Source organism: Orbicella faveolata, unplaced genomic scaffold (assembly GCF_042242905.1).
Source record: "Orbicella faveolata isolate gen_17 unplaced genomic scaffold, um_ofav_v1 contig_37, whole genome shotgun sequence".
NCBI classification, from domain to species: domain Eukaryota; kingdom Metazoa; phylum Cnidaria; class Anthozoa; order Scleractinia; family Merulinidae; genus Orbicella; species Orbicella faveolata.
In genome coordinates this window covers 2,693,106-2,719,991 of record NW_028301566.1, presented here as the reverse complement: position 1 = coordinate 2,719,991, position 26,886 = coordinate 2,693,106, and the positions used below count along the sequence as shown (strand labels likewise).

Here is a 26,886-nt window from a genome sequence, read left to right as displayed (position 1 = left end):
AAGTCCATCCTGGCTTGTAGTTTAATCTCCTCGGCAGTTATCAAGGGATGGAAACTCTTGGTAGTATTGAAATCTGAACATCCCTACCCAGCTGTCTGAGATGCACAGGGATATTTTGAAAACCTCTTTACATTTTAGTAGTCATGCAAAAAGTTTAAATTGGGTCAGGTTAGTCAGAAACAAAATCAAAGTGACTGCGATTGTACACAAAGTGTAAGCCAGTTCACTGTACACACCTCCCCTTCCCTTCCCCTTCCTCTACAAGGCTCAGAGTCTGTGCTCATTTGGTCAGCCCTCCCACTCTCAAACACTTCCTGGGCTCTGGGTCATAAGCAAATAACTCAATTAAACACAAAAAGTTTTATTGTCATGTAGCACTTCAATCTGCAAGCAGCTTTGCTCATGTAGTTCAGTCAACAGATTCAAGAAAAAATATTTCAATGTAAGAATAAACTAAATTTATTATTAAATTGACTAATGCTAGGAGGCATTCAGACAATCAGGACAAAAGGAAAATGAGTAAAGAGAAAAGTTGCTTTTTCATGTCTATCAATATTTATTATCCCCATCCAAGAGTGATATCTGATTGGCTGATAAAAATTGTTATCAGTTAAAGCAATGATTCATTCATACATAAAATCATACATAATGAGAATCAAGATGGCTTTTAGCCAAACTCTGAGAGATGCATTAACCTGAAAATGACTTGATGTTACTTATTCCCATTGAGCTACAAACATTCGACCTTAAATTTTCACTGACCACAAAAATGATATAATGGCTACTTACATCTACAGAGGGGCTGAAGGGAGGGCACAGCACTTAGTGAGTGTGCTAGCCTCTCCACCATGTCACATGAATCCTGGATCCAGCTTGGTTTCCTCCCTCCATAAAAACCCAACAATTCTAAGTTCGAAATCAATCAAGAATCCAATGTTCACAATACAGTGTGTTTTACAGTCAAAAAAATGTAACATATACTACATGTACCTTTGTTTAAAAAATTGGATTTTAAAAGATCAATCCTATTAAATTAAGATTCACAGACAAGAATAATAATAACTGTGCTGACTGGAAACGATTTCCTTTACTAAAAGTGACAAGTGAATTCCACAGGATGTGCCTTTGGTTTGTTTATGCAGACATTTCTGTAATACACGTTCATTTCATCCCCAGTGGAGGTGGCATTATAAATTTGATTTTAAAATGTCACATGGATGCAGATGCAACTCTATTGAGATCCACATAGTGTCCTTCATGCACGCCAAACAACAACTACAGGTTGGCTCTCATCCATAGAACTATCTAGAACACATACAATACAGAATGTTGGGGACGGTCTAAGAAATATTATACTTCTCTCCAACTTATAGATATTCAAAGCATAGCTGCACTAATATTAATTTTCACAACATGGTGCTTTTGAAATCTGCACATCTATCTCTCAAACCATGACAAGCACTACTTATGTAACATTTTTCAAAGAAAACACAGCAAAATAATAACAATGCTTTTTTGCTACTAAAGTCTGCTTTGATCACATGTTAATATACATGTACATCCCAAGTTATTTAGGAATCATAGTAAACATTTTGTCAACTAGCTTATCACACTGATCCTTCCAGTTAAATTGGCCATTGTATTCCTTTCTCAGTGCCACAGCTTCTAAACTGCGTGCTACAGGGTCCTTTGCTCTGACCTCCTTCATTTTGTCGGCCCAAACCTGAGGGTCATCAGATTCCACGACATAGTTTGCTCCAGAGGGCAGCTTCTTCAGGGCAACACCAAGACCAATGTTCCCACTGACAAGAACAGGAAGATCTGCAGAAATGGCACGGAGACCACTTATTCCAAAACCCTCTGTCCTGGATGGCTTAATGGCAAGGTCTGCCTCACAAAGCAGCTTGGTCCAATCTTCACTGCTCCCTGACACTTTCACAATGAGTTGGTCAGGATCAATGCCCTCGCCAAGTAAGGCTTGGGTTATCTCTGCAGCATTTTCAGTAGGCTTTACAACAAACACGAGGTGGAAGGATGGCATATTCAGTAACTTGATTGCTTTTGCAGCGATATCACATCCCTTGATTTTGAAATATTTCGATGATCCACTGATTAGCACACGAAATGTTTCTCCATCCACTGGTGGTGGCTGCACACCAATGAAGTTGTGAAAAATTCCAGGTGTTAGGTCAATGACGTCTTTCTGCTTTCCACTGGAGCGGAGAGCAGATTGGTAAGCTTCTGCTACTTTGGGTCCAATTGCAATCACAATATCAGCCTTCTGGCACAATGCCAGCTGCACTTCATGCTCAGACTCATACTCAGCTGCAAATTTCACAAGTTCTTCACTTACAGTGTGCAGAACATGAAGCCATTTGCACTTCTTTGTCTCCTTGATAACTTGTGCTTGTTGCCCCACATCTCGGCCATAAGAGTGTATCATCAGGACATCAATGTTAAGACTGTCAGGTGGATATGCCAGCAGATCTGATGAAGAGTGACCAGGGAGTTCCTTTGCATCGACAAGCTCTATACCTAACTTCTTAGCATCTTCTCTCTGTTGTTGAGTGCTTTTTGGTACAAATCCACTCACTTTCACTCTCGAATTGCTGGCAAATTCAAGAAGCAACTGTCCATTCACAGCCTTGTCCCAGCCCTCATTACTTGAAGCCAAAGTGAGATTCAGTTTCTGGCCATCTGCTGAGAATAAATTTGATGTGATTTAAGGAAAACAGATCAAACCCAGATAGAAAATTGTATATGTACTGTCAATCCACTGTTTCACACAGTCAAGACTGCATGTATCTTGATAAGATTAATTTTTGACATGATTTGTAATGACCAATCAAACTTCATTCAAGGGGGAAGATACATACTAGTTATGCAATACTTCCAAGTGGTATACCATGCGATTTCCCACAAGTCACTTGTATTTTCTTGGTGTAAACATGAGCCTTTAGGCGAGGGTGTATACCAAGAAAATATAAGTGACGAGTAAGATATTTCGTGGTATACCACAAGAGAACGTTTCATTCATCTATTTTATACCATGCCATAGAAAATACAGTGCCAAACACAATCAATGTAACATGTGTGGGGCATGATGGGAAGGTTGGATGTACATGTAATACTGTAGAATATACAATAGCTGCAACATAAATTGCATTATAAAAGACTTAAGGACTCCACCACGGACTTCCAAAGATGATCGATCACAATGTTGCATCTTCAGCCTATCATCCATGTGGAAGGGATATTTTCTTGCTCTATTTTTTGCAGTTAAATTTGGCAGAAGGTGTGATTTAGTCTTTTCAGTAGAAAAAGCAGGCATTTGGACTACAAACCTATCCACGAGAGACATTCATTTTGAATTCTACTGAAGAAGCTACATTTTGCCATCGGAATAATCATCACTTGGATCATGGATCATATGTTGTCCATTTTATATGTCAGCAATTCTGACTGGCCCATTTAGCAAAGAAAGCGACTGCATTGCACCACTGGGCAATTCTTTGAGATTGAACGATGGTGCCAGTCCCCGGACATCTAAGGAACACCTTGAACTTCGATTGTTTACGAAGGTTGTAGGAGGTTTTCAAGGCCTTTTCAAAGCCAAATCATCTTGAAACAACGAGTAGACGTAGCATTTTTCCAGATAAAGCGTTTGACTAATGGTTTATTTTGTTAAAATTGTGTGATTTGTTGTGAATTATGTGACTGATTTTTCATGAATTGTGTGATCAAGGTGATTTAAGGTCGATTGTGCGAAATCCCACCATCGCGTAATATCAGAAGGCCTGTTAACACAGAGACGTCTGTCCTCTGTCTCATGCAAATGCCCCACTGACTGAGAGAAATCATAGCAGAAAGAAGAGACACCCTGGGAATGAGATCAACCCCTTCACTGGATAAAACCTTAAGGTTACACAATACCTTAAAGAGTACTACTTCTATTGAATTTTCCTTTTAAAACAAAAAAGAAAGGTTGCTATGAAATCTAACATTTCCCAAAAAATGGAAGTAAAATCTTAAAATGCCAGGGAGTTATTAAGAAACTAGGTTTCTCAATAAAAGTTAATAAAACAGTTAGGTGCCATAATCCTCATAGTGCATCGACTTTTTGCATGAAATGGCTTCATCCCGGAGTTCTTATTACAAGGGCCTCATTAGCATTTCTTTGTTTAGACACGATTTTGCAGTTTTGGTTCTCAAATCAATTTGCTCTTCCATCCTTTCTATCACTCCTTATTGAGGTCATGAAACGTGCTAAAAAAGAGAAAAGTCCTTGGACAGTGAAAAAATCGAAGCCAGGACGAAAGAAGAAGACAAGAGCGGAATTTCTCAAAAGAAAGAAGAAAACTTTGGCCAACAGTGAAAAGGGATTGTGTGTACTTGTACCCATAACTCTGACTTGCCCCTCTTATTTCTCTTGGTTTTCCCTATTTCTCACAAGGGGTCAAGACTGCTCTATAAACACACACTGAAGTTCAACAAGGAGAACATGACTATTACACCATTACTGCCTTCAAATTCCTGAGAAAATTACTTGCTGTGAACACTAGAGGTACCATCATTTCATTGGCTGCAGGCAGCATATTCTGTTGATATACATCTGAGTAAAGGCATGACAATTGTTTACAACTCTTCAAATGGCGAAAATTCGCAATAGTTTTTTTGCAAGAATATCATCTCTTTAAATGAATGGGGTATGTAGAATTGGTAGATTTTCATGAAATTTGACCAGAACACATCAAGGAACAAAACAGACTCAAGGATTTTTTATATTGTGGATATTTCTCTTGTGACGGCCACAAACACAGCTCAGTCGATAAATTTTTCAATACTGTAACTTTATAGGACGGTCTATAGAAAGATAACCAATAAGAATACGGAAAAACCCTGACATGGTTTGAAACATTGATCCTGCTGATTAACCCTTTAAACATTACTTCTTGCCTTTGATACCTGATTAATTTAGCTGAATGACAATAATGGTTGTTTTCCATTTCCAGGTTTCTTTCCTCTCAAGAAAGACACAGCCAAAACAGCAGATATTTTTTCTGAATTCTACAGTTCAAAGCCTCTCTAGTGATAATAATAGTTTTGTGGTAGTTTATTTTCTTTAAAAACAATGAAGGACACCCACAAAGGTATCGTGTAATCTTGGGGAATTTAAGACATGGGGGGAGGTTGGCCACCAATATCACATTGAGTACAAAGTTTGGGACATCAGTTAATATCTGGTAGTGGTGTCCTGATGGAAATGGTTTGCAACTATGCGTGTTTCAGGGGGACGAGGGATAATTCAGTTAATTAATTAATTTTTTATAAGCTTATGCTTAACACATATGTAGTTGAAAATAATGTCTAGCAACCGTAACACCTGGCACATGGAATCTGTTTTCATAGTATCCCCTACCCCTCTCCAAAGGAGTTGAATTCCCTGTACACTGTACACGCAAATCGCAATAGCCTGCGAACGCAGACATATTTCCAGCTGTCACTTGGTTCCGTTGAAAAATAACGTCTGCCAACCCCAGCCAGAAAACGATTTCTGTGACATAGGAATGCTAAGCCAATCACAGTTTAGCTCAAATAACCCTAGAACTACTGCACAAGGTATTCGCTGCGAGGAGCACTTGAGTTTCATTCTATCATGGAATCTGATTGGCCAAGGAGAAGCAAAAGTCATTACGTCACAGAAATCGTTTCCTGGCTCTGGTTCGCAGACGTTATTTTTCGGCGGAATCAAGTGACAGCCCGAAATACGTCTGCGTTCGCAGGCTAAAATCGAAAGTGCTGACGAATCAAATTTCGCGGGACGCGCGTGCAGCCCCATTACTCGCAAGTTCCTTTTCGAATTTTAATTTAAGCTTGTGAAAGGACAGTCGTAACATGAAATGTTTGGATTCATACAAATAAGAGAGATGATGATATCACTTTGCGCAAAGAACAAACACATCATTCAGAACAGAACATTTCGTAGCTACGGTTTGGGGAGCTACGTGTATTAAATTCTCCGTCAATCGAACTGGGGTGCTTTTGCTGATAGAGAGCAAGTTCTACGACTAGAACGGAAATCATTTCATCTCACCTTTAACTCCTTGCTTGCCTGGTTCCATTTTATGTCGCTGGGTAATAGCTGACGTGAAAAGAGACGAAGAACCTGAAGTTTAATCTCTCAATAACGACGTGTGTGCAAACACTCCTGAGCGTCTAGAGCTTGTACCGTTAGGACACTGGCACTAGCCATGCCAATAACTTCCTTGTTTTCTCCGAAAGAATCCGGATGATTCCGGGGGGTGACGTACGTGCATGCAGAACTGAGATGGTGAGAGCGAGAGAGAAATGGAAAGCAAAAAAGGAAAGTTATTTGCAGGAGAGGAAGGTGAGTTTAATAAGTGGACAAATGTGTTCATCTAGCTTGTGCTTCTTGGTTCAATTTTTATATCGAAAGCTTGCATCATCATATCTCTGATGATTCGATCAGTTGGAAATCACGATCGATCTGAAACGGAAAGGTCACTCGTTTACTTTTCAGATCTGTTTGCAGTATGATAAGTAATAGTGATAGTGATAGTAATAGTTTATTTTAAGTCGAAAACGTGGGAAGAGCATTATAACACGCTGAATTTGTATTAGACCCGGGTCGCACTAGAGCCAATTTTGTGTGTATAATAATTAACAATTGTTCAGCGAAATGGAGGTAAATATCCATCACTTTCACCGACACTGAGGTGAATAATTGTTTTAGTATATACCACACAAGCTGAATAATTAGCGGACCAAAACGTTATTTTATTTGTGACAAGCGGTCAGAAATTTTAAAATCTCTTGTGCCGGCTCCTCAGAGGTGAATACATGAAGTACTTGCTAATCACCTCCGAGTTAACCAATCAGAGTATGCGAAAAGCACTATTCACTTGTGTGTGGTATATACTAAAGTAATTTATTATACATTAAACTCACTATCTCTTTTCTGATTGGTCGAAAGCACACAGTGAATTTTCGAAATCAGTGTCTGTGACGTCATCTCTGCAGATTATAGAATAATCATGTCAAGGGCACTCAAGGTCACAGGTAATCATGTCAAGTTCGTGCACTTTGTGTTGCTTGCCATCAGTGAAGAAGCAAAAACTGACATCCATTTTTTTCGTTCAATGCATGATAAAACAATTATTAGATTCGGTTGGTGTGATATCCAGAATAAACAAGGTCTCTCTAAGGGTTATCAGCCTCAGCCTTCAGTTTCGGCTGATGACCCCTACCTTGACCTTGATTATTCTGGATATCACAAATACCTCATCCAATAATTGTTTATAATTGAGAAATATAGATCTTGTGAGGTATATTTCAATCAGTAACATGTTGGCTCCAACACGTTGGTCTAATGCAACCACTGCCAAAATCTGGATCTTGCAAAATTTTTTCCAATTTTTTTCCTCGCCAAAAATTGGAAATACTTGAATTCACTCTACAACAAGTCACGGGGACAAGTCCCATTGTGTGTGCTGACCATATTAGTTATGATTATAAGGATGTGTTGTTTACAAATTTTCCTGTTACGTAAAAGGGCATTAAATTGAAATGGAGTTTTTAGCTTGTTATCCATTCATATGTTTTGTTTGAATTTTACTTAAGGTATTAATATTTCAGGTTTTAAGATCTTTAGCAATCAAATATGCTGAACTTCAAGTTTAAAGCCATCTTTAGCTTTGGGTGCACTTGTACTGTAATGTCCCGGGATAGTCAATCGATAAAATTGACAATCAATAATATTAATATTTGACACCAATCGATAAAACTTAGTCAATGATATCGAAAATCGATAAAAATCGATAACAGCATTTACTGTGAGTTATCGATAATTATCGATTTTTCACTTAGCACTAAGCCATCCTCTGTTTTTTTCTCCATTTAGTGTCGCCCGACCAACCGGTATTTTTGGCATTTTCAAAAAAAGGTTACGACATAGTTAAACCATTTTTCACTTTAAATAGTTCTTTTAATCTGAAAAATACGCATAGTAATAGCATTACTAGAGAAAAACAGGGACAGAAACAGGAACATTTTTTACTGTATATTGTGCATTTTGTTAATCTATGAGAATAAAGGTAAAGACAGAGTGGCACAGACTGCCCATGTGGCTTTTGTGGTCGTGTTGCATCATTGCCTTCAAATTATATTTTTGCTCTCACAAGCGTGTCTTTAAGGGATTTTCCCTTTTTCTAAGAGATGATCAGAGGTTTGGAAAATTTTGTTTTCAGCAAAGGCTGATTATGTATCAAACTCCAAATGTTTCATATAGTATTTGTTTTAAATTATTTACTACAGGATGGTACATTGTGACAAATTAAAAGGCAATATACGCTCATGGCTTTTTTTTGGTTTTTGTGTGAGTGCTGATTGTCTAGAGGCAAAGTTGACCCCTGACAGGCCAGGGACCTTTCTATGATGTTTCCCTCTTGCTATGAGGTGTTGTTTGAATTTCGATAGGCTCTGACTTCAAATGTTTTTTTCGAGGAGTTAGTTCTAAGCAATCTTATTGCTTCGCCTTTAATGATGCCTGGTGCCGGTGGGTGGCACAAGGCGAAGTGTGTGAATTGGAAGGTCTCGCTCAGCTTGTTTTGATGTCCAAGATGGAATCTTTTGTGAATCTTTCCCCTTTAAACACTGTAGTATCGTGGAAATTAATTTGGTTCTTCGATATTTCGGCTGTGAATTTGATAGTAGGGTGGAAATAGTTAGCTTGTTTAATAAAGCAATCTACATCTTTTCTGTCGCAATCCCAAAGGGAGAACACGTCATCAATGTGATGTTTCCATTCTCTTGGCTTGGTATTGCTTTGTTGGATTAATTTCGTTTCAATTTCTGCATAAAAATATTTGGAAAATTAATAATTTGTTTGCTCCACAGCAATGATGCTGGGGTACCAGGCCTCCTATTCAGAGACTTCTTGTGATTCTTTTTTTTAGGTTTTTTCTTTTTCAATCTGACTGATCAACCCAGTATCAGGACATGCATTTGACGCTAAACGGAAAAAAAAGGGGGGGATGGCCTTATCGATTTTATCAGTACAATCAAGTTTATCGATTCTAGCTTATCTTGCAATTTATCAAAACGAAACCAACCAAAGATATAAACAAACTGGCAAAACCACTAATAACTTCCTTAAACCGCCCATTGTTAATCAATAAAATCTGCCACAACTTTTCATAAGACTCATAAGAAATGATAGCTAACATAAATAATTATAAAAATTCAATATACACAGAATGGTAATGATATTTACTATCATCTCGTTCATACAGTGGAATCCCAATTTTTCGAACCTCCTAGGGAAACAAGAATTGGTTTGAAAAATCAGCTAATTCAAGAAATCACTGTGGTAAAATTAATGTCTGATTGAGTGGAGGAAAATGATATTTGGTCCTAAGAATTCATGAGCTTCAAAAAAGCAAGTATTTGAAAAGTTGCAATTTCACTTTCCTCTCGTAAATGTACTTTCCCCCTTAAATGAGTGTCAACTCCTGGACTTGAATCTGTAGAACTAGCTGTGACTCCGAAATTTACTGATCGATCTTTATTTCATTTTAGTGTACGTCCACAAAATCCACCTTTAAAAAGTCCCAATCAAACAGGTCAATGGATACAGCTTCAATTTTAAAGCTTTTTAAACTAGCAAACAAATTAAGTCAATCAAATAAATGCGATGAAATCAATAAAATCTAACTTTGCAGGGCTGTGCTCTAAAGACGGTACGCCTGGGGGCTACAGGCACCTAACTTTTGCCTTTGGGCGACTAGAAAATCTTAGTACTTTTTTCATATAAGTTTTAGTGCTGGGCACCCAGGATTTTATGGTTAGGAACCTTTGGGTCCTCATAATTTTTCTTAGACCACAGCCTTGCTTTGAAACTTCACCAGCGTGTGAGTATCGAGTTTTATCGATTGACCAATAACATCTATAACACTTAAATTGAGTTTATCAATTGATAATGATTTATTGAGTAGTTTTTTGATATCAAGTTTTATTGATTGACTACCCTGGGTTTATGGTCATGTGTTGGAATTGGGGGATCAAGAAATGCATTCTGCTTGAAGGTCTTGAGGTTGTTTTGCAAGTTTGTTGCATATTGGATTTGGGAAATTTGAAAGTTGGATCTGGATTTAAATTGTACATTTCTTGCATGGCCAAATGTGTACAATGGGACCCAACTAATACAGTTCAGACAGCAAAGGGACATGACAACAAGTGTCCAGGTATTTTATTGGGACCAAGGTTATCTGAGAAAATATGAGTGTTTCATTGGGACAGGCAATACTGTTCATGATGAGCGAGTGTCCGTTTTAAGCCCATCAAGATCCCATAAAAAAAGAGATTGATCGCTCACTTGGGAACAAGGGAGAAAATGCAAAGTTTTTAAGGGATCAAGGAAAAATGCTTGACTTGTATTTTCTCCTACCCCTGAGAGGCTGTCTTGTCATGATCAGTTACTGTTGGTACATGATATGGCCCATGTACCTGACTGTAAAACTCTGTGGACCCTTATACATACCTCCAAACACAAATTTCAAGGAATTCAACAGAGTTCCATGAAATTCTAAGAGTAAGGGGTAATATTTTATATGAGACCTACAATTAGCTTGGCTGAGGAAAGTGAATCAACATGTATATGTCTACGTGGATGAATCCTGTACTTATCAGATGATTGTGCAGATATGCATTACACTTGAATTTATCATTTTTCCTAGTTATTTACAATAGTTACCTGAAATACATGTAAACTATGTTGTTTGAGAATTTTATTTACTTATTGTCTATATTTAATGTGTAGTATTTTTTAAGGATTAATTAACTCACAATATAATATTTATATATGTTTACATTATACTTTAAGGCTTTTCTTCAATGAAAGATGAACACAGATTGAACATAACACTGGCTACAAATGCTGAGGGTTGGAACACAACAGTGAATGGCCAACTAGTTATTGAACTTGCCAAGGATCCAAGAGTGAAGGTCAGTGGACTGGTGCCAAACAGCACTCAAGAGCAGAAAGAACAAGCCAAAAAGTTAAATATTGAGCTTGTTGATGCTAAAAAGCGCATTGGTTTTTCGGCAGAGGAGCTGTTGTCTTTTCCACCTGACAGTCTTGATATTGATATTTTGATTATCCACTCTTATGGACGTGACCTTGGTAAGCAGGCACAGGTTATTAAGGAGTCCAAGAAGTGCAAGTGGCTTCATGTTCTACACACAGTCAGTGAAGAACTGGAGAAGTACATGGACAAAGAAAGAGCTGGCCCATCGTCAAGTGTAACAGACTCTGAACATCAGCTGCAACTAGAATTATGTAAAGAAGCAGACATTCTGATTGCAGTTGGTCCTAAAGTAGCTGATGCTTTCAAATGGGCACTGTGCCATTGTGGAAAGCATATGGATATCATTACTTTAACTCCTAGTGTTATCCAGGAATTAATTGATGTTCGCCCACATCATGAATCTGGAGAAGTATTCCGCATATTGATCAGTGGGACATATCCAGCCAAGTATTTCAAAGTGAAAGGATGTGACATTGCTGCTAAAGCAGTCTTATTGTTGCAAGACACTTCATACTCGCTCATGTTTATCGTCACACCCAGGGATGATGCACAAGACCTCCAAAACCGTCTCGTCAAGGAAGGTATCAAGTTAAACCAGTTCACTGTCCGACGTTTCCACAGTAGCACGGAAAACTGGAGAAAGCTACTGTGCGAAGTGAACCTTGTCATCATGCCCTCAAGAACTGAGGGCTTTGGAACAAGTAGTCTCCGTGCTATTTCAGCTGACCTGCCTGTTCTTGTCAGTGGGAATTCTGGGCTTGGCATGACACTGAAGAAGTTGCCTGCTGGAAAAAACCATGTTGTGGAGTCAGATGATCCCCAGGAGTGGGCTGACAGGATAGCACAGGTTAGAGCAAAGGATGCCAGGAATCAGTCTGCAGAGGCAAAGCAGCTACGCTCAGAATACATAGAGCGATTCAGCTGGAAGGACCAATGTAGCAATCTTGTGGACAAAATGATGATGATGTTCCCAAACAAACAAGGTAAGTATTCTCGAGAGTGACAAATTGCTATAAGGTAATGGAAATTGTTGGTAACAACATGGATGGTGTTGAGCCCATGAACTAAATGAAAGAAAAGCCAAGCTGGTTAGGGTGAAGTTCTATAGAAGGTGACAAAAAGTGTTCTTGTCAAGTCTCCAAACAGTTGGCAGTTACTTGAAAGTTTGTTGGGAATCATCAGATGGTACTCAACACTCTTCCAGTTATCAGCTGGAGACCATTTCTAAGAGGTTAAAGTTAACTGAAATTTGCCAAAATTATCTGATAGCTAAGAAATTAAATGGCCCACATTATATTAACTGATAACTAAAAATCAACCCAGATACAGACCTTCTGTGAAAACAGACCCAAATGTGATTGGGGGTGGGGAGGCATAATACATGTTCTTAGGTACCATGCTGCTGTTCCTTGCGCTCTGCACTGCTCTTTGAGTCTTTTACTATGTCAAGTGTCAACGTAATATTCAAGTTGGCACTAGATATATATTAAGTGAATATTTTATTATAGTCCAATACAGTTATTATTGGGAGACGCAGTGGCCTTATGGTTAGTGTGCACATCTCCAGATCGAACAGTCTGAGTTTGAGCCCTGGCCGGGGACATTATGTTGTGTATTTGGGCAAGATACTTCACTCTCACAGTGCCTCTCTCCACCCAGGTATATAAATGGATACCAACAAACTTAATGCTGGGGGTAACCCTGCACTGGACTAGCATCCCAACCAGGGGGGAGTTAATAAGCTCTGACCTGATAGTCCACTTGGCTCTTATATACAGCCTTTACTACTACGTTACAGTTATTACATAATAATTTCTATTTTTATCATTTTTAACTATTTTTAATTATATTAAATGATTGAGTACATTGTGTATCAACTGAAAAGAAAACTTGGAAAAACTCAGAGATTTCATTAACATATTCAGCAGGAGGGTGACTGGCTTTCACAGGCAGGCAAAATGTTTGAAGTGAACCTCTTCCAAAGAAAAACTTTCTTCTAGATGGCAAACCAGGAGGGAAAAATCATCCTCACAGACAGTCAGTTTGCCCAGTGCCCACCCTTTAATGAAACCCCTGAACTTTGAAACTGATCACAAGTCCTATTTTTTTCCAAGTTTTCAGTTGATTCTATTTCTGTCATGCAATTATTTCTTATATTATTATTATTTAATATTTATATGATTTTACAGACTTCTTGTAATGATGCTCACTGTTGGAACTTTTCATTTTCATCTGTTTTATAGAGGGCATTAAGAAATGCGTTGAGCACACTGAGGAAAGTGAACAAGGGAAGAACCTAGAGCCAAAAATCACAAGCTTTGAAACTGAGAGAGTGGTATATGAGGAAAATTTCAACTTCATCACACGAGGGACGAAAAAGTTAGGCCTTGCAGATATGAATCTCAGCAAAGCAGGAAAGAGTGAATTTGACCAGGTGGACAGTCCAAGAGTCCCACTAGCTTATGTTGCAGATAAGAGGTCAAGCACAGATCAGCTAAAAAGCAATCGGCTCTCAACCAAAGTCATAGACATTCCTTATGCTATTCTAGGTAAGGTTTGCTTAAAACTGAATGCAAAAGATTCTATGTTTTATAAAGATTATCGTTTGCTTGGAGAAATGATGGGATATAGTAAAGATGTGACACGTGATTTGGAACGCAAAGATAATCCTACTGATACACTGCTTCAACTGTGGTCCATAAAGCCTGAGGCAACTGTGCAAAATCTCATTGCATTATTGAGAGACAGTGATCTTGAGCGAGTGGATGTTGCAACAATTCTGGAGGACTGGGTAGAAAGGAAGGGTTCAAAATGAGCAAACAAAAACACTAGCATTTGAGGAATACACCCTACAACCAGGTTCTCTTCGCTGAATGCAAGTTGTTAATGTTTGTTAACTTCCTATGCCAGAAGAAGGCCCTGTTCAATCCTTGTGGCCCATCTGGCCAATGCTTATTTCTGGTTTCGTAACACGAAACAACAGGAACATTTCTATCTCCGGGTACTCCGGTTTCCCCCTCTCCTCAAAAACCAACATTTCTAAATTCCAATTCGATCTGGATTAGTGTCGGGCACTATATCATGAGCCTCTGGCTCGGGTGATCGCGCAAGCACTCCCTGTGTTTGACATTAAATTTGTATTTACATTTTGCATTTATTTACGTGCGAACCTCCAAGAGTGACAAATCTGGCTTCATGTGCGGCCATTTTTTGCTTGTCTAATGCAAGAACGCACAATGACATGAAGGCAAGGCAGTGTTAATCGTGGATTTTTTATATTCAAACAAACTTTTAGAACAGTCATATAATTTTCTCCTGTCTATATTTTTTGTGGAAAAGCGGAAGACTCCCAGCCAAACCAGGAGACCAAAACCAATCAGGCTGAAGAGGCTACAATATGGCCATCAGCTTTCTCGTTTTTCCAAAGTTTTCGAGGAACATTTAGAAACAAATAAATATAAATTAAATTCCTAAGAAGACTAAAAGGAAGACATTAAAAGTGTGTAGACATTAAATATTAATCTCAAAATTGTTGAAAAACTGATGCGAACATATGCAATTGTAAATTTCAAGCAACCACTCAGTCCATCCAATCTTTCTTAAGCTAGAAGTTTAAATACTAGAGGTCATACCGTCTGGAGACATTGGAAATTTTAGTTAGAATTCTACTAAAACAATTACATTATGAGCTTGAGATTTCTATGAGGAATAAAGTTTAGTTCTGGCCTCATCAACTATCACCTCATAGAAATCATGGGCTATAACTATTATTAATTATAAGTCATAAGAAAATTGCTGTAACAGCTATGACTATAAAATAATGTAAAATTATTGAATAATTATTGAATCAAGTGGAAATGCATGGCAGAAAAAAAAAATAAAAAGGTAGTAGGTGTATAAAATAATTAGACTTATCACAAGTCGACCTCATTAGTTTCTGGGTAGAATAGCCAAAGCTGCAGGATCAGCATCCTGGAAGTCGTGTTTTTGCTTCTTCACTGACGGCCGGAGCGACATAAAGCGCGCGAACTTGACATGATTACCCTTAGAAATCATGCACCGCGGTCATATATGACATAACTACCCGTGACCTTGAGTGTCCTTGACATGATTATTGTATAATCTGCAGCTAGATGACGTCACAGGTGCTGATTTCGAAAATGCAATGTACGCTTTCGGCCAATCAGAAAAGAGATAGTGGGTTCAATGGACAATAATTTTAGTTAACAAGTGCGGATCAGTGGTATACACAGGATTTTAGATTTGGTTAGACGGAAGTTTTCAATACTTAGCACGTGTTTTGTAAATGTCTCAATAGATTTTGAGCTGATTGTGTTAATCCCTTTATTTACTTTATTCATAGTTAGGAATTTTGTAAATTTTAATATATTTTTTTTATTTATTGTTTATTTATTGTTTATAGTTGTAATTTAAGTTTCTCAGCCACGACTGTAGAGTGTTTCCATCGATAAATAAAATTATTATTATCATTGTTAGAGTATTACTACAGAGCATTGTTTGTAGCAGGTGTAAAACATACTGTTTAATATCTCATTATTCTTCTAAGAAGCCGTTATTAGGGTTGTCACGTGACAGTGCAAATATACTGCTACAATAGAATCCCGATTTTTCGAATCTCCAAGGGAAACGGAAATTGGTTCGATAAATCGGAGAGTTCGAGAAATCGGGGGTAAAAATACAGTGTTCGACTGAGGAGAGGGAACGGCTTTTGGTTCGAGTTATCGGGAGGCTCGAAAAACTGAGGGTTCGGGAAATTGGGATTCCACTGTATTTCTTTTCTCAGGAATACCTCTATATTTCTCCGCGGTATATTGTACCATCTCTGTATCCCTTTATAGACTTAGTAGGCTAAAAGGGTCCTATTTCTTTTAGAACATTCTGCGACGTAAAAAAAGAGAACATCTTGTTTACATTGATCATCAAAATGTAAACTCTCTTTGCTCGTGCCATCATAACGTCAACAGCTTGTGCTTGTAAAAGTTCTGTGTTTCTATAGAGTTTTAGGAAAGATTTAGCGTTCTATCACGAATGCCGATCTCTGATTGGCTACAGTATGCTACTCACTACTCTGTTGTTAATAGTGAGTGGCCTAGCTGTACCTGTGCGCTGAGGCTGCTGCTTTGCGTATTCGAAGTGTCTAACTGAAGAGAGTTTATATTAAAGTTTTGAACGACCACTAGATATACACCAAAACAATTAGATTACTCGCTGTTGATTTCTATGCGTGATAGTCGGCTTGGGCTGTGCCCTCGCCAACTATCACGCGATAGAAATCTCGAGCTCATATATAAGCTTCGTCTAATTGTTAAATAGCAACACGTTTTTAAACTAATCAGTGGGCGTATTTTTGGGGGGCTATTTTCTAAAACTCGGTAGAAACACAGTACATTTTGGCTTCCTTCCGCGCTCGATGCCCGTGATTTAGCTGAGTTAGTGGCACATGATAAACCAGCGAAAATAATTAGCAGCTGATGTAAAGAAGATCACTGCACGAAGAGCAAAAGGAGATAAAGGAGAATCTACTCACATCGAGAAAACCCACAGTTTTGACAGTTACGACGAGACGGCCAAAAATACTACCATTTTTGCGTGTAAAAGCACACACCAACCAGGTAGCCCCTTGTAATTTCTGTGACATATAGCATAGCTGTAACCTACAGCTGTAACTTGTTCCGGGATCCATTATGTTTGTAGGAGGAAAAAATAATCTTGCATTATAATACCACAGGTCGCCCAAGCTCATGTATGTTTGCGTCATTATCACTTTACGAGACATACAGTGTACATTTTTGGATAAGGGTAGTTAATATTAGTCATGCACGACCGTCACTGTAAGAGATCGTATGGAAAATATTCCTGTTGCTGTTAAGTGTACAAGATTGGCAATAACATTTTGGTTAAAAAAAGCGGTTTTGGTAGCTCTTAGCGTGTTAAGCCTCAAAACTCCACAAAGGCAGCTTTTGCAGGACCTTTTAGGGCACTGAGCAGAAAAACTTATGGGAGGAGAAATGTGTTGTTTTAGTGGTGAACAAAAATTCAAGCCACGTCCACAAAACAGGATCTTGGTACCACTTAAGGGGGTCTTAAACCTTAAAATTATTATTTTTATATAAAACAACTCTGTCGGACAGTTTTGGTTGTAGCCTGACTTCGTAAATGAGGTTTTCCAGGTCACATACCACAAAACTAAATGGATAACTAGCCTCTAAGTGTTAAAATGTGGTGTTCAGCATTCACACAATAACGTCATAATGAATGATTCGTGAAGCATGAAATTAGGTTCATCCTGTCCATAAGCAAGTTGTCCAGGGAGCAAACCTCAGAAAACCGGCAGTGTTTTAGGGTTTTTTCGTCTTGAAATGGCAAAAAGTTTACTAATGTTAACTAATATTAACTATATTAACTTAATAACAAGGAAGCGTTTTGGAAATTGTAAATTTTAGAGGTTTACAACCTAGATAGTTGTATCCTTTACCAATAGTGAAAATTGGACAACATTCGGTTGAAACCCAACGGAGAAATCCTCTACGAGATATCGGTGATCCGTCTATTTGGTCATTTTGGCCTCCGAGAGCCCAAATTAGCCCTGTGATCAAGGGTGGGGGGCGGGAAGGGGAATACCCCAATACACATACACTGGTCATAGAAATGTTAACCAAGTATAAGCACAGGCGTCCCAAACTCACGATTCGAGGAATCGATCAAATATTAATGATTTATGTACGCGTATCGAGTGAGATGTGACTGCCTTAAGGTCATTCGCCAGTATTGCATTGCGCATCCTTACTGCGCATAATTTATGGCGTCATTAGCGCGCGCTCGTGCACGCGCATATTGAAAACTTGACGGATTTGTCTTAATATTGAGCTCTGTCAGTTGAAAAATGGCTCTAGCTCACCAACGAGCACGGGCACCCCAATTTTTTTTCCAGTCATTGTGATCAACTAATCATAAGCTTTGCGTGAAAAAAGACTGATCTAATTTCTGTTGCTGAAAATTGAATAAATAAGAAAGTAGCAGATGCACTGTGGTCTTTTCTACTTTGCAGTCGATAACCACGTCAAGAAATTTGGTTTAAATGTTTAATCGAGGATTTAGCTTTCTGTCTGAATCAAACTTCAAATGTTTATTTGTGTCCGACACAATGTATTGACTGTAGTTTAATGCGTATTCTTATGAGTCTGGGCTCACAAAGATTTTACAATTACTGGGAATGCGTTCTTGAAATAAGCATTAAATAATGCCAAAATGGGACATTTTCAATGCCTCACCGCTCCTTAATGAGCATTGGCACCCCCCTTTTTTATTTCAAAATTGAAGTTATTATATGACAAATATTCAGTGGACAAAGTTTGAACAAAAATCTATTGCAACTTTTATTTCAGAGGAATTACCTTAAGTGCGCGGTGTTGTGAATAAAACAGCTTTGTAATCATAAAGATTTGAGTTTCTGCTACGGCTTTCCGGGTGCGAAAACTTTTCGGGACCTTCGAGAAACGGGCCCCAGGACCCTACCCGTACCCCCAGGAATTGTAGGAAAAGGTAAAAATCCCAAGGAATGGGGCTGAGTTTTGGTTTCTTCTTTCTTACAGCCGACCAGGAGGGAGAGGTGAACACGTCAGATTTGGCTGACCCTATGATCATGGCCATTATGACGTCACGGCGAAAGAAGCGCGCAAATGCACAAAATTTTCGAAAATGGCGTCGTCGCCTCTCGCTGATACAACTTTTTGAGGCAGATTTCTCCTATCATTCCAGTTTCAAATGGTATTGTATGTGGATCTCAAGGAGTGATTATCATTTTTCTTTCTTTAAAGGTAAGTAGATTTTAATTATAACCGAAAAATCTTGCAGAAAGTGTATTTAAAGTGTTACGGTCATCGCTCTCCGTTGGAAATATGTGGGGCAAAATTTTGACTATTCGCCCTGTAAAATTGCCCTTTTTACGTGATCGGTAACGTAAAGAAACGTGTAACTTGGTCACAGAATAGCTTATATGTATAGGAAAACATTGTATCTGAAGATGATTTTGAAGAATTAGCAGTAAAAATGATCAGTCCATTTGAGTATGAAATATCTGCGATCTCGTGCTCGGAGTGTTCTCTCACAAAACTGAAACCTTTTCACATATTCTGCAATGGGCCTAGCGAACAGAAATATTATCCACAATGAAGGAAATGAGAACTTTCACAAACAAGAACTTAAGCTTAATTATTTAAATAAGACAAAGCCTGCCTACTGCACAACGGGGGTTAAAATGCAGACAGAGGATAACATGCAGACTGCAGACTTTTTAAGAATATTGTATTCCCATTTCCCTTATATAGAGCTTGTGCTCTGTTTACCCTGAAATATACGGCACAGGTTAGCCGGTGTATGGTTAGCTCGATCTCTTTATAAATGAAAATGGGAATATCATATTCCTAAAAAGCCTGCAGTCTACATTTTACCCATGGTTTGCAGTCTAGTGTTGTAAGACTTTTCTCTTCTTCATAGGCCACTTTCGTGCTGCTTTGACCACAGGCTGGTAGCTCGGAGTATATTCAATTTCCCATAGGGAGTGTCTGCAGAGGAGAGAGTACAAGGCCCCATTTATATGGTCTCGGGTACTGAAGGCAACCCTATCAGACCCTTCTGAGGCAACTTTATCAAGTGTTTAATATATGACATGAAGTGGTCCTTTCAGGATTACTTAAGCCTTTTTTTATACTCCAGTGCTCAGTTATCCTTCTTCCTTTGGCTTCCTTCCAGTCATTTGATCACTGTGGGGTTTTGTGAGTTAATTTTTATATCCTCATACCATGAGTTGCCCCAGGTAGGCCAGTCATAGTATTTTGACGAAAAAAGGTTATCATGCCTACCAGGATTACCTTGGTTATGTTGCTAAAGGTGGCTTGTGTTTCACTTTCTCAACAAAACAGTGAAAGTTAGCTTGTTTAGGGTCACTGGGACGAGGGCTTTCTTGATTACCTAAGATCAAATAAGGGGTCTCACTGTCGGCTGCAATTAAGTATTCTTATTTCGCAAAACTTGAGTACCAAACTCGGTCACCTTGAGTTCCTGTTGCTGAATCTTATTATGTTTTCAAAATTGGCACTGTTGATCAACAATTTAGGTATTTGAAGTGTGATTTATTTTAATTCCTAAACAATATTGTAAATTTTCTTTAAGTAAGGATCCAAAAATGCTTTATGCAGAGTGATTGTTGTAGTTTGTTTGACATGTTTCAGAAAATTTTATTTTTCTTTTTTGTGCAGGTGAGGGTGCTGATAAAATTCTTTATGTGAAAATCTGAAGACCTCAGTTCAATACATTGATACTGGAAATGAGCTATTTAATGTTTTATAAATTATGATATTAGCTCCATGTACATGACCGCATTGTATCTGCTTGGACAGGACTTAAAAGGTGGATGGGGGTTGGATCATTTAATTGTGAGAATTGCATTTTTTAATGGTAAATACATACTTGAATTCGTGGTGCTGGATCTCATTAGGAAATTTGTCTTTTAGTTTACATTTTCTGTTGAAAAGAGTTAGGGGCGATATGAACACCAAAGAGGGAAGGGAGGTCATATAAACATTTACTGTAATTTTTGACTGGTGAATATTATGAGGAGTCTTATTAGTTTGATCTTTTTAAACTTTAAGCTACCATCCTCCACTACCTTTGCAAGACCATTCAAGCAGGTCCTATTTCTGGCAGTACATGCAACCACCATGGAAAGCTATCTATTTATTGCCAATGTACTGTCAATTAAACATTTAAAACCCAATCCTGTGTGTTATTTGCTGGAAATGTACACTTATCATTTTCTTGAAGCCAAAAATAAACTCATCAATGCAAAAAGCAACAGAGGGAACCTGGGATGGAAGGAGCTGGGGAGAAATCAGGCTTGATGTCCATGTTTACAAGTGCAACCTCTCTGTGACACTCTTCTCGAAAATATTTCTTTGTAGTTCAGTTTAAGCTTAGTGTAAAATAATTGTTGGAGCTGTCTTTGTTCACATAAGATTTATGACGAAAATTAAAAGCATAAAGTATAAAGAAAAGAATTGATTATCATTTCAAACTTAGAAGTAGTAAAGCTATTACAGTTTGTCAAGACAGATACTATTAGAAAACAAGGGGTTTGGTTATAATAAGAGATCACCTGATATTGATCTTTCTAGCTTTGTCATAACCTTCTACTGAACTCTTTGTTTTGGCAAAAAGTCATTTTGGCTTAACGAGTTGCTCCTTGTTAAGTTAACTCTTATTGCTAATGACTTAGCATAGGAAGTATCCCTGTTCATATATCCTTTCCTCTTTAATTCACTTGCTGCTTGGAACCAGATTCTGTATTTTTTAGGTTTTTCTATATGACATCCTACGCAGTTGTCTTTTACAGTCTACACAGTCTATACTGAGAAATGAAAAATAAATAGAACCCAAAGCACCAGTTTAGGATACCTCTCTTGTCAGAAGTTCAGAAGAAGAAACAGCTTTGCACTGCATGCGGACGCCTGAGGAAACAGATCATGCTCCGATCTCATATCTCACGAATATTTTGACATGAAATGAAGCACCTTTCTGGCTAGAGGTCTGGTCCGTGTTATTCTGAATATCATCCGTTTCATCTAGGTCTCCTGTAGAGTGATTTTACATCATTTTACCATCTAAAATATCCACACGTCTGCTCGGAGCTGGTTGGCCTCGCAGAATAAAATGTTATCTTTGACGGTTTTGTGGATAATTTAGCGCAGAAAAATAATTCTTTGGTACATTATTTACTTTCCAACCCAGCATATAACTTGATAGTTCAAATGCCTTTGCAAGGGAGCATTTTCTCATATTTCGAGGGTTTCGAGTATCGATCAGCGAGTCCTCCACGCTATCGTCTACAAAATAATGGGTTTAAACCCACTGATCATTTTTATGCACATGTTAAATGATTCGTTTTCATCACTGTTCGAACGTTTTAAACCATATCAAGATCATGTTTTTGTGTTCGTGTTGTTCATTGTTGGGTTCTCCAGATATCGCCCAAGTAACGAGTGCAAAGCTCCTTTTCAATCCCGTTTTTAATTGAGCGATCTCAAAATTTTGCATGTTTTTGTGCCTTCTGACTTCTAGTTTTTGAACACCAAAGTATTTTTGGACACAATTTTAACAGGTTATCTTATTCCTGTGGTCTGTTTACCGCTTTCTTTCAAATTCTTTGAGTAATCATCGGATGAAAAACTTGTCTTGTGTCATTCTTTAGCGGCCATTGAAACTTCACGAGCCGGCTCACGAGTGACGTCATAATGGCCAAGATCATCGGGCGCGCAATCGCATGGCAACGCAAGCGAAGTTGACCTCTCCCTCCTGCAGGGTTGTGCCTAAATCCTACCGCTCAGAAGGACAACCGAGGAGTACTAGGAGCGAGTTTCCGAGTCGAGCAGTTTTCGGAAATTGTCGGCCATTCCAATATGGCGGACTATACCAATCACATAAATATGTGAATTGCCAGTGGTAAAACTATGTTGATCAACAAGACAAGTACGTTTTTATTCACCCGACAAGTTAAGAATAATGTGTAGAGAGTAAAGCAGTGAGTTGTTCAGCAAATGCTGTATATTTCTTTGGATCTAAAGATTCCCGTCTAGTTCGTAAACCGTAAATTTGGACGCCGGCTAACACATTACACTGTAGACGTCTTTGACTTATAATAGGCACAAACGTTTTTAAATACGTCGTTCCTTCAGGACGAATTTTTTTATTGATTCAGCGGATCCCCGAATTCAAACTTCCTTTGCCTTGTCCCTCTGGCCGGTAGGATCTTGGAAATACTACCGTCCAGAGGGACAGCTTATGTATAAGGTACTTGGACTGAAGTGCATGCACAGTTTAATTTGTACAATAGTTTGATACATTGCTCTTAAGTTTTATACTAGACTAGAATCACTCTACAGTTGAATCTTTTCAGTTTTCTGTGATCTTGTCCCTCTAGCCGGTAGGATCTTGAAAATACTACCGGCCAGAGGGACAGCTGCTTGTGTATAAGGTTAAATTGGACTGAAGTGCATGCACAGTTTTATTTGTACAATAGCTTGATACATTGCTTTTTAGTCTTACACTACACGAGAATCACTCTACAGTAATATTTTCAGTTTTCTGTGATCTTGTCCCTCTAGCCAATAGGATCTTGAAAATACTACCGGCCAGAGGGACAGCTGCTTGTGTATAAGGTAATTGGAGTCAAGTCCATGCACAGTTTTATTTGTACAAATTAGCTTGATACATTGCTCTTTAGTCTTACACTACACTAGAATCACTCTACAGTAATATTTTTAGTTTTCTGCGATCTTGTCCCTCTAGCCGGTAGGATCTTGAAAATACTACCGGCCAGAGGGACAACTGCTTGTGTATAAGGTAATTGGACTCAAGTCCATGCACAGTTTTATTAATTTTGTAGAATAGTTTGATACATTGCTCTTCAGTCTTACACTACACTAGATTATCACTCTACAGTCATATCTTCAGTTTTCTCTGATCTTGTCCCTCTGGCCGGTAGGATCTTGAAAATACTACCAGCCAGAGGGACAGCTTGTGTATAAGGTAATTGGATTGAAGTGCATGCGCAGTTTTATTTGTAGAATAGTTTGAAACATTGTTCTTTAGTTTTATACCACACTAGAATGACTCTACAGTTAAATATTTTCAGTTTTCTGTGATCTTGTCTCTCTGGCTGGTAGGATCTTGAAAATACTACCAGACAGATGGACAGCTTGTGTGTAAGGTAATTGGAGTCAAGTCCATGCACAGTTTTATTGTACAATAGTTTGATAATTGCTCTTATTGCTTAAGTCGTAAAGCAGGCTAGAATATTGAGGATTCCCATTTATATGAAGGTTATCAGACACTTGATTTCAATGCCTTAATAAAACTTATTTTGCATTCACTCCAAGTGAAACAGAGTGCCAGGCAGTACTAGGACACATTTCTGACATGTCCAGTGGGCTCAAGTTGTGTACATCAATATTTAATATATTATTTTGTGACTTACATACTCTGTGTAAGGATAGAGGAATTTCTTCAGGAGGATTGTTAAACTTAAAGAGTTAGATACTGTTCCTTAGCATTGTAAGACTATCTGTTTATGGAATAAACACTAATTAAAGAAACGAAAATGTCCTTCTATTGTCTTTTTTTGTGAATGGTGTTTACCTTTAAACAAAATAGGTTTAAAGAAATCCTTTAACCAAAACGTGTTGCTTAAAGGACACTGACCTGACATACTCACAAAGCCACTCTCATTGCAAAATTTCTAGTATATTTCCTTCATATTTATTAAGCCTGTATCCCGCAAAGTCACTTCTAAAATGAGGCTTTCTAAGTAACAAGTGTAAATAAGTGTAAATAGTTAATAAGTGTAACCCCGGTTACCCTAAAAATTAAGCAGATTGAATAGTATGCTCAGTTTGCATATTTGTGCACCCATGAGTAAAATTGGGGGAGGGGGGCAGGCAGGGGGGCGGGAGCCCCAGAAGAATAGGGGGCAGGAGGCAGGAGAGGAAAGGGTGGGAAGTGGGAGTTCTACGAAGGAGGGAATCATCAAATGTTTTTTGACTTACATTTAGCTTATCTTGAGAGTTCTGGACTGAAGGAAAAATTAAATCTGCCCTTGGATTGAAAAACTGACGCCAACTTCTGGTAAAATTGGAAACCCTTTTACAGTGGTTATATCATAGGTCATAAAATGTTGTCATTTAAACTGTCAAAAGACGTGAAGAGCTAGAGGAGCAAGGCTGAAAACAAAGGAAAAAAGGAAAAGAAAGTCCAAAAGATTGTGCAGCTAAATGATAAGTATGTGTTTTGAGTGTTCTTATTTACAGGGGACAGGGCAAAATGGAGGAGGGCGGGAGTCAAGAGATAAAGGTATGGGAAGCAGGAGAACTGGAAGGTTCTGACCCCCTTTCGCCCCCCTCCCCCCCCCCCCCCAAAAAAAAAAAATTGTTAAACAACAGCTTAATTGAATGCGATTAAATTTTTTAGTCAGCACACAAAACAATTATAAATGGAACAGATAGAGCTACAGTTGCATTAGAAAGCTTATAGGGGTCCTTATGGTGTAGGTAACAGAGTTAATGATCTCCCACCCCCAGTAACTAGTCTCAGACAATGTAAATTGCACGTGATGAAATTGGCACGAAATAGGCAGAAAATTCAAGTGACAAAGACTCTGGCGGCCATGTTGGATGACAAGAACAATGAACTAAGCTAATTCTTTTATTAATGGTCATCCAACATGGCAGCGATGGCGTCCGTTAGATATATGCCAGTTAGTTAGATTTATGGTAATATAAATGTGCCAGGCTCTTTGTCTGCACTTAGTCCACACAAGCTCGGGCTCTTTTGACTGAACATTTTTTTACACATTTTAATTGAATCCCTATACATAGGATACACCTAAGCAAAAGAATGATTATGATTGTGGCGTCTTTGTCTGTATGGTAAGCTGTGCAAATACCATATTCTATCAATTACCATGTCTCTTTAAATAATCAGCTTGGCTTGAGTTAATTCAAATCAAAGTGTTCATCTTTACCTGAACTGATCACTTGTGCTGGTGATATATTTTAAATTCATTGGTATTATCTATGTTTAGTTTCCAGAGCATCTCAGCAGGGGACAAACTCCTAATTTCAACTGGGTACTTTGAATCAAAAGCAAGTATCAACACTTCTCATTGCATGACAAAGTAATGGAAAATCAATTTAAACCAAACTACATGGATACCAACTACACATCTCCTATTCATAACACTTTCTTGCAGAAATTCTCTGTGTCTCATTTTCCAGTATGACATTCCCTCTCTCCATGAAGTGATGCAAATGCAGATCTCACAGCAAATGCTACCAAACTAAAGGAATGTACATTCAAAAGAACTCAAAAGTTCTCATCAATAGTAAAATATTAATTTTGCCTGAAAAGGATTCATCTCCATACTTCCTTAATCAGTTGTACACATATATATATCAGTTTCCCTCACTAAATAAACACTCTAGATCCATCGTTCAACTTAAGATTCCACACTGATATTGTCATGTTCATTGATTGAGAATTATTGCAATGGCAACAGAGCATGAATAGACTTTTACAGACACCATGAACTTCAGTCCAATTACCTTATACACAAGCTGCCCCTCTGGCCGGTAGTATTTTCAAGATCCTACCAGCCAGAGGGACAAGATCACAGAAAACTGAAAATATTACTGCAGAGTGATTGTAGTGTAGTGTAAGACTAAGCAATCAATCAACCCATTCTACAAATAAAACTGAGCATGGGCTTAAGTCCAATTACCTTATACACAAGCTGTCCTTCTGGATGGTAGTATTTTCAAGATCCTACCAGCTAGAGGGACAAGATCACAGAAAACTGAAAATATTACTGAAGAGTGATTCTAGAGTAGTGTAAGACTAAAGAGCAATGTATCAAGCTAATCTGTACAAATAAAACTGTGCATGGACTTGACTCCAATTACCTTATACACAAGCAGCTGTCCCTCTGGCTGGTAGTATTTTCAAGATCCTATTGGCTAGAGGGACAAGATCACAGAAAACTGAAAATATTACTGTAGAGTGATTCTCGTGTAGTGTAAGACTAAAAAGCAATGTATCAAGCTATTGTACAGATAAAACTGTGCATGCACTTCAGTCCAATTTAACCTTATACACAAGCAGCTGTCCCTCTGGCCGGTAGTATTTTCAAGATCCTACCGGCTAGAGGGACAAG

At 38.3% G+C, this 26,886-nt stretch overlaps 2 protein-coding genes and 2 long non-coding RNA genes across 6 annotated transcripts; 3 read left to right on the top strand and 1 right to left on the bottom strand.

Moving 5' to 3' along the window:
• Positions 1-345: 345 nt before the first annotated feature.
• On the bottom strand, positions 346-6,240 carry LOC110044459 (uncharacterized). Of its 2 annotated transcripts, none has more exons than XM_020750008.2 (2): positions 6,095-6,240; positions 346-2,700 (listed from the first exon to the last, which is right to left on the bottom strand). In XM_020750008.2, exons 1-2 carry the CDS (start codon positions 6,120-6,122, stop codon positions 1,568-1,570), a joined length of 1,161 nt encoding a protein of 386 aa, XP_020605667.2. In that variant the 5' UTR covers positions 6,123-6,240; the 3' UTR covers positions 346-1,567. The 2 variants fall into 2 exon arrangements, with proteins under 2 accessions (XP_020605667.2, XP_020605669.2); XM_020750010.2 differs by having other exon boundaries at positions 346-2,697; positions 6,095-6,235.
• A 23-nt stretch (positions 6,241-6,263) lies between these two features.
• LOC110044458 (uncharacterized) lies at positions 6,264-15,606 on the top strand. Its single transcript, XM_089275618.1, has 3 exons — positions 6,264-6,388; positions 10,901-12,088; positions 13,349-15,606. Exons 1-3 carry the CDS (start codon positions 6,349-6,351, stop codon positions 13,918-13,920), a joined length of 1,800 nt encoding a protein of 599 aa, XP_089131744.1. The 5' UTR covers positions 6,264-6,348; the 3' UTR covers positions 13,921-15,606.
• Positions 15,607-18,727: 3,121 nt separating this feature from the next.
• LOC149101615 (uncharacterized) lies at positions 18,728-20,901 on the top strand. The gene is made up of 2 exons (XR_016202826.1): positions 18,728-18,943; positions 19,623-20,901. It is a non-coding gene; the product is annotated as an uncharacterized LOC149101615 (long non-coding RNA).
• Positions 20,902-22,472: 1,571 nt separating this feature from the next.
• LOC149101614 (uncharacterized) lies at positions 22,473-24,265 on the top strand. Of its 2 annotated transcripts, XR_016202825.1 has the most exons (4): positions 22,473-22,649; positions 23,285-23,338; positions 23,846-23,889; positions 24,059-24,265. It is a non-coding gene; the product is annotated as an uncharacterized LOC149101614 (long non-coding RNA). The 2 variants fall into 2 exon arrangements; XR_016202824.1 differs by lacking the exon at positions 23,846-23,889.
• Positions 24,266-26,886: the final 2,621 nt, after the last annotated feature.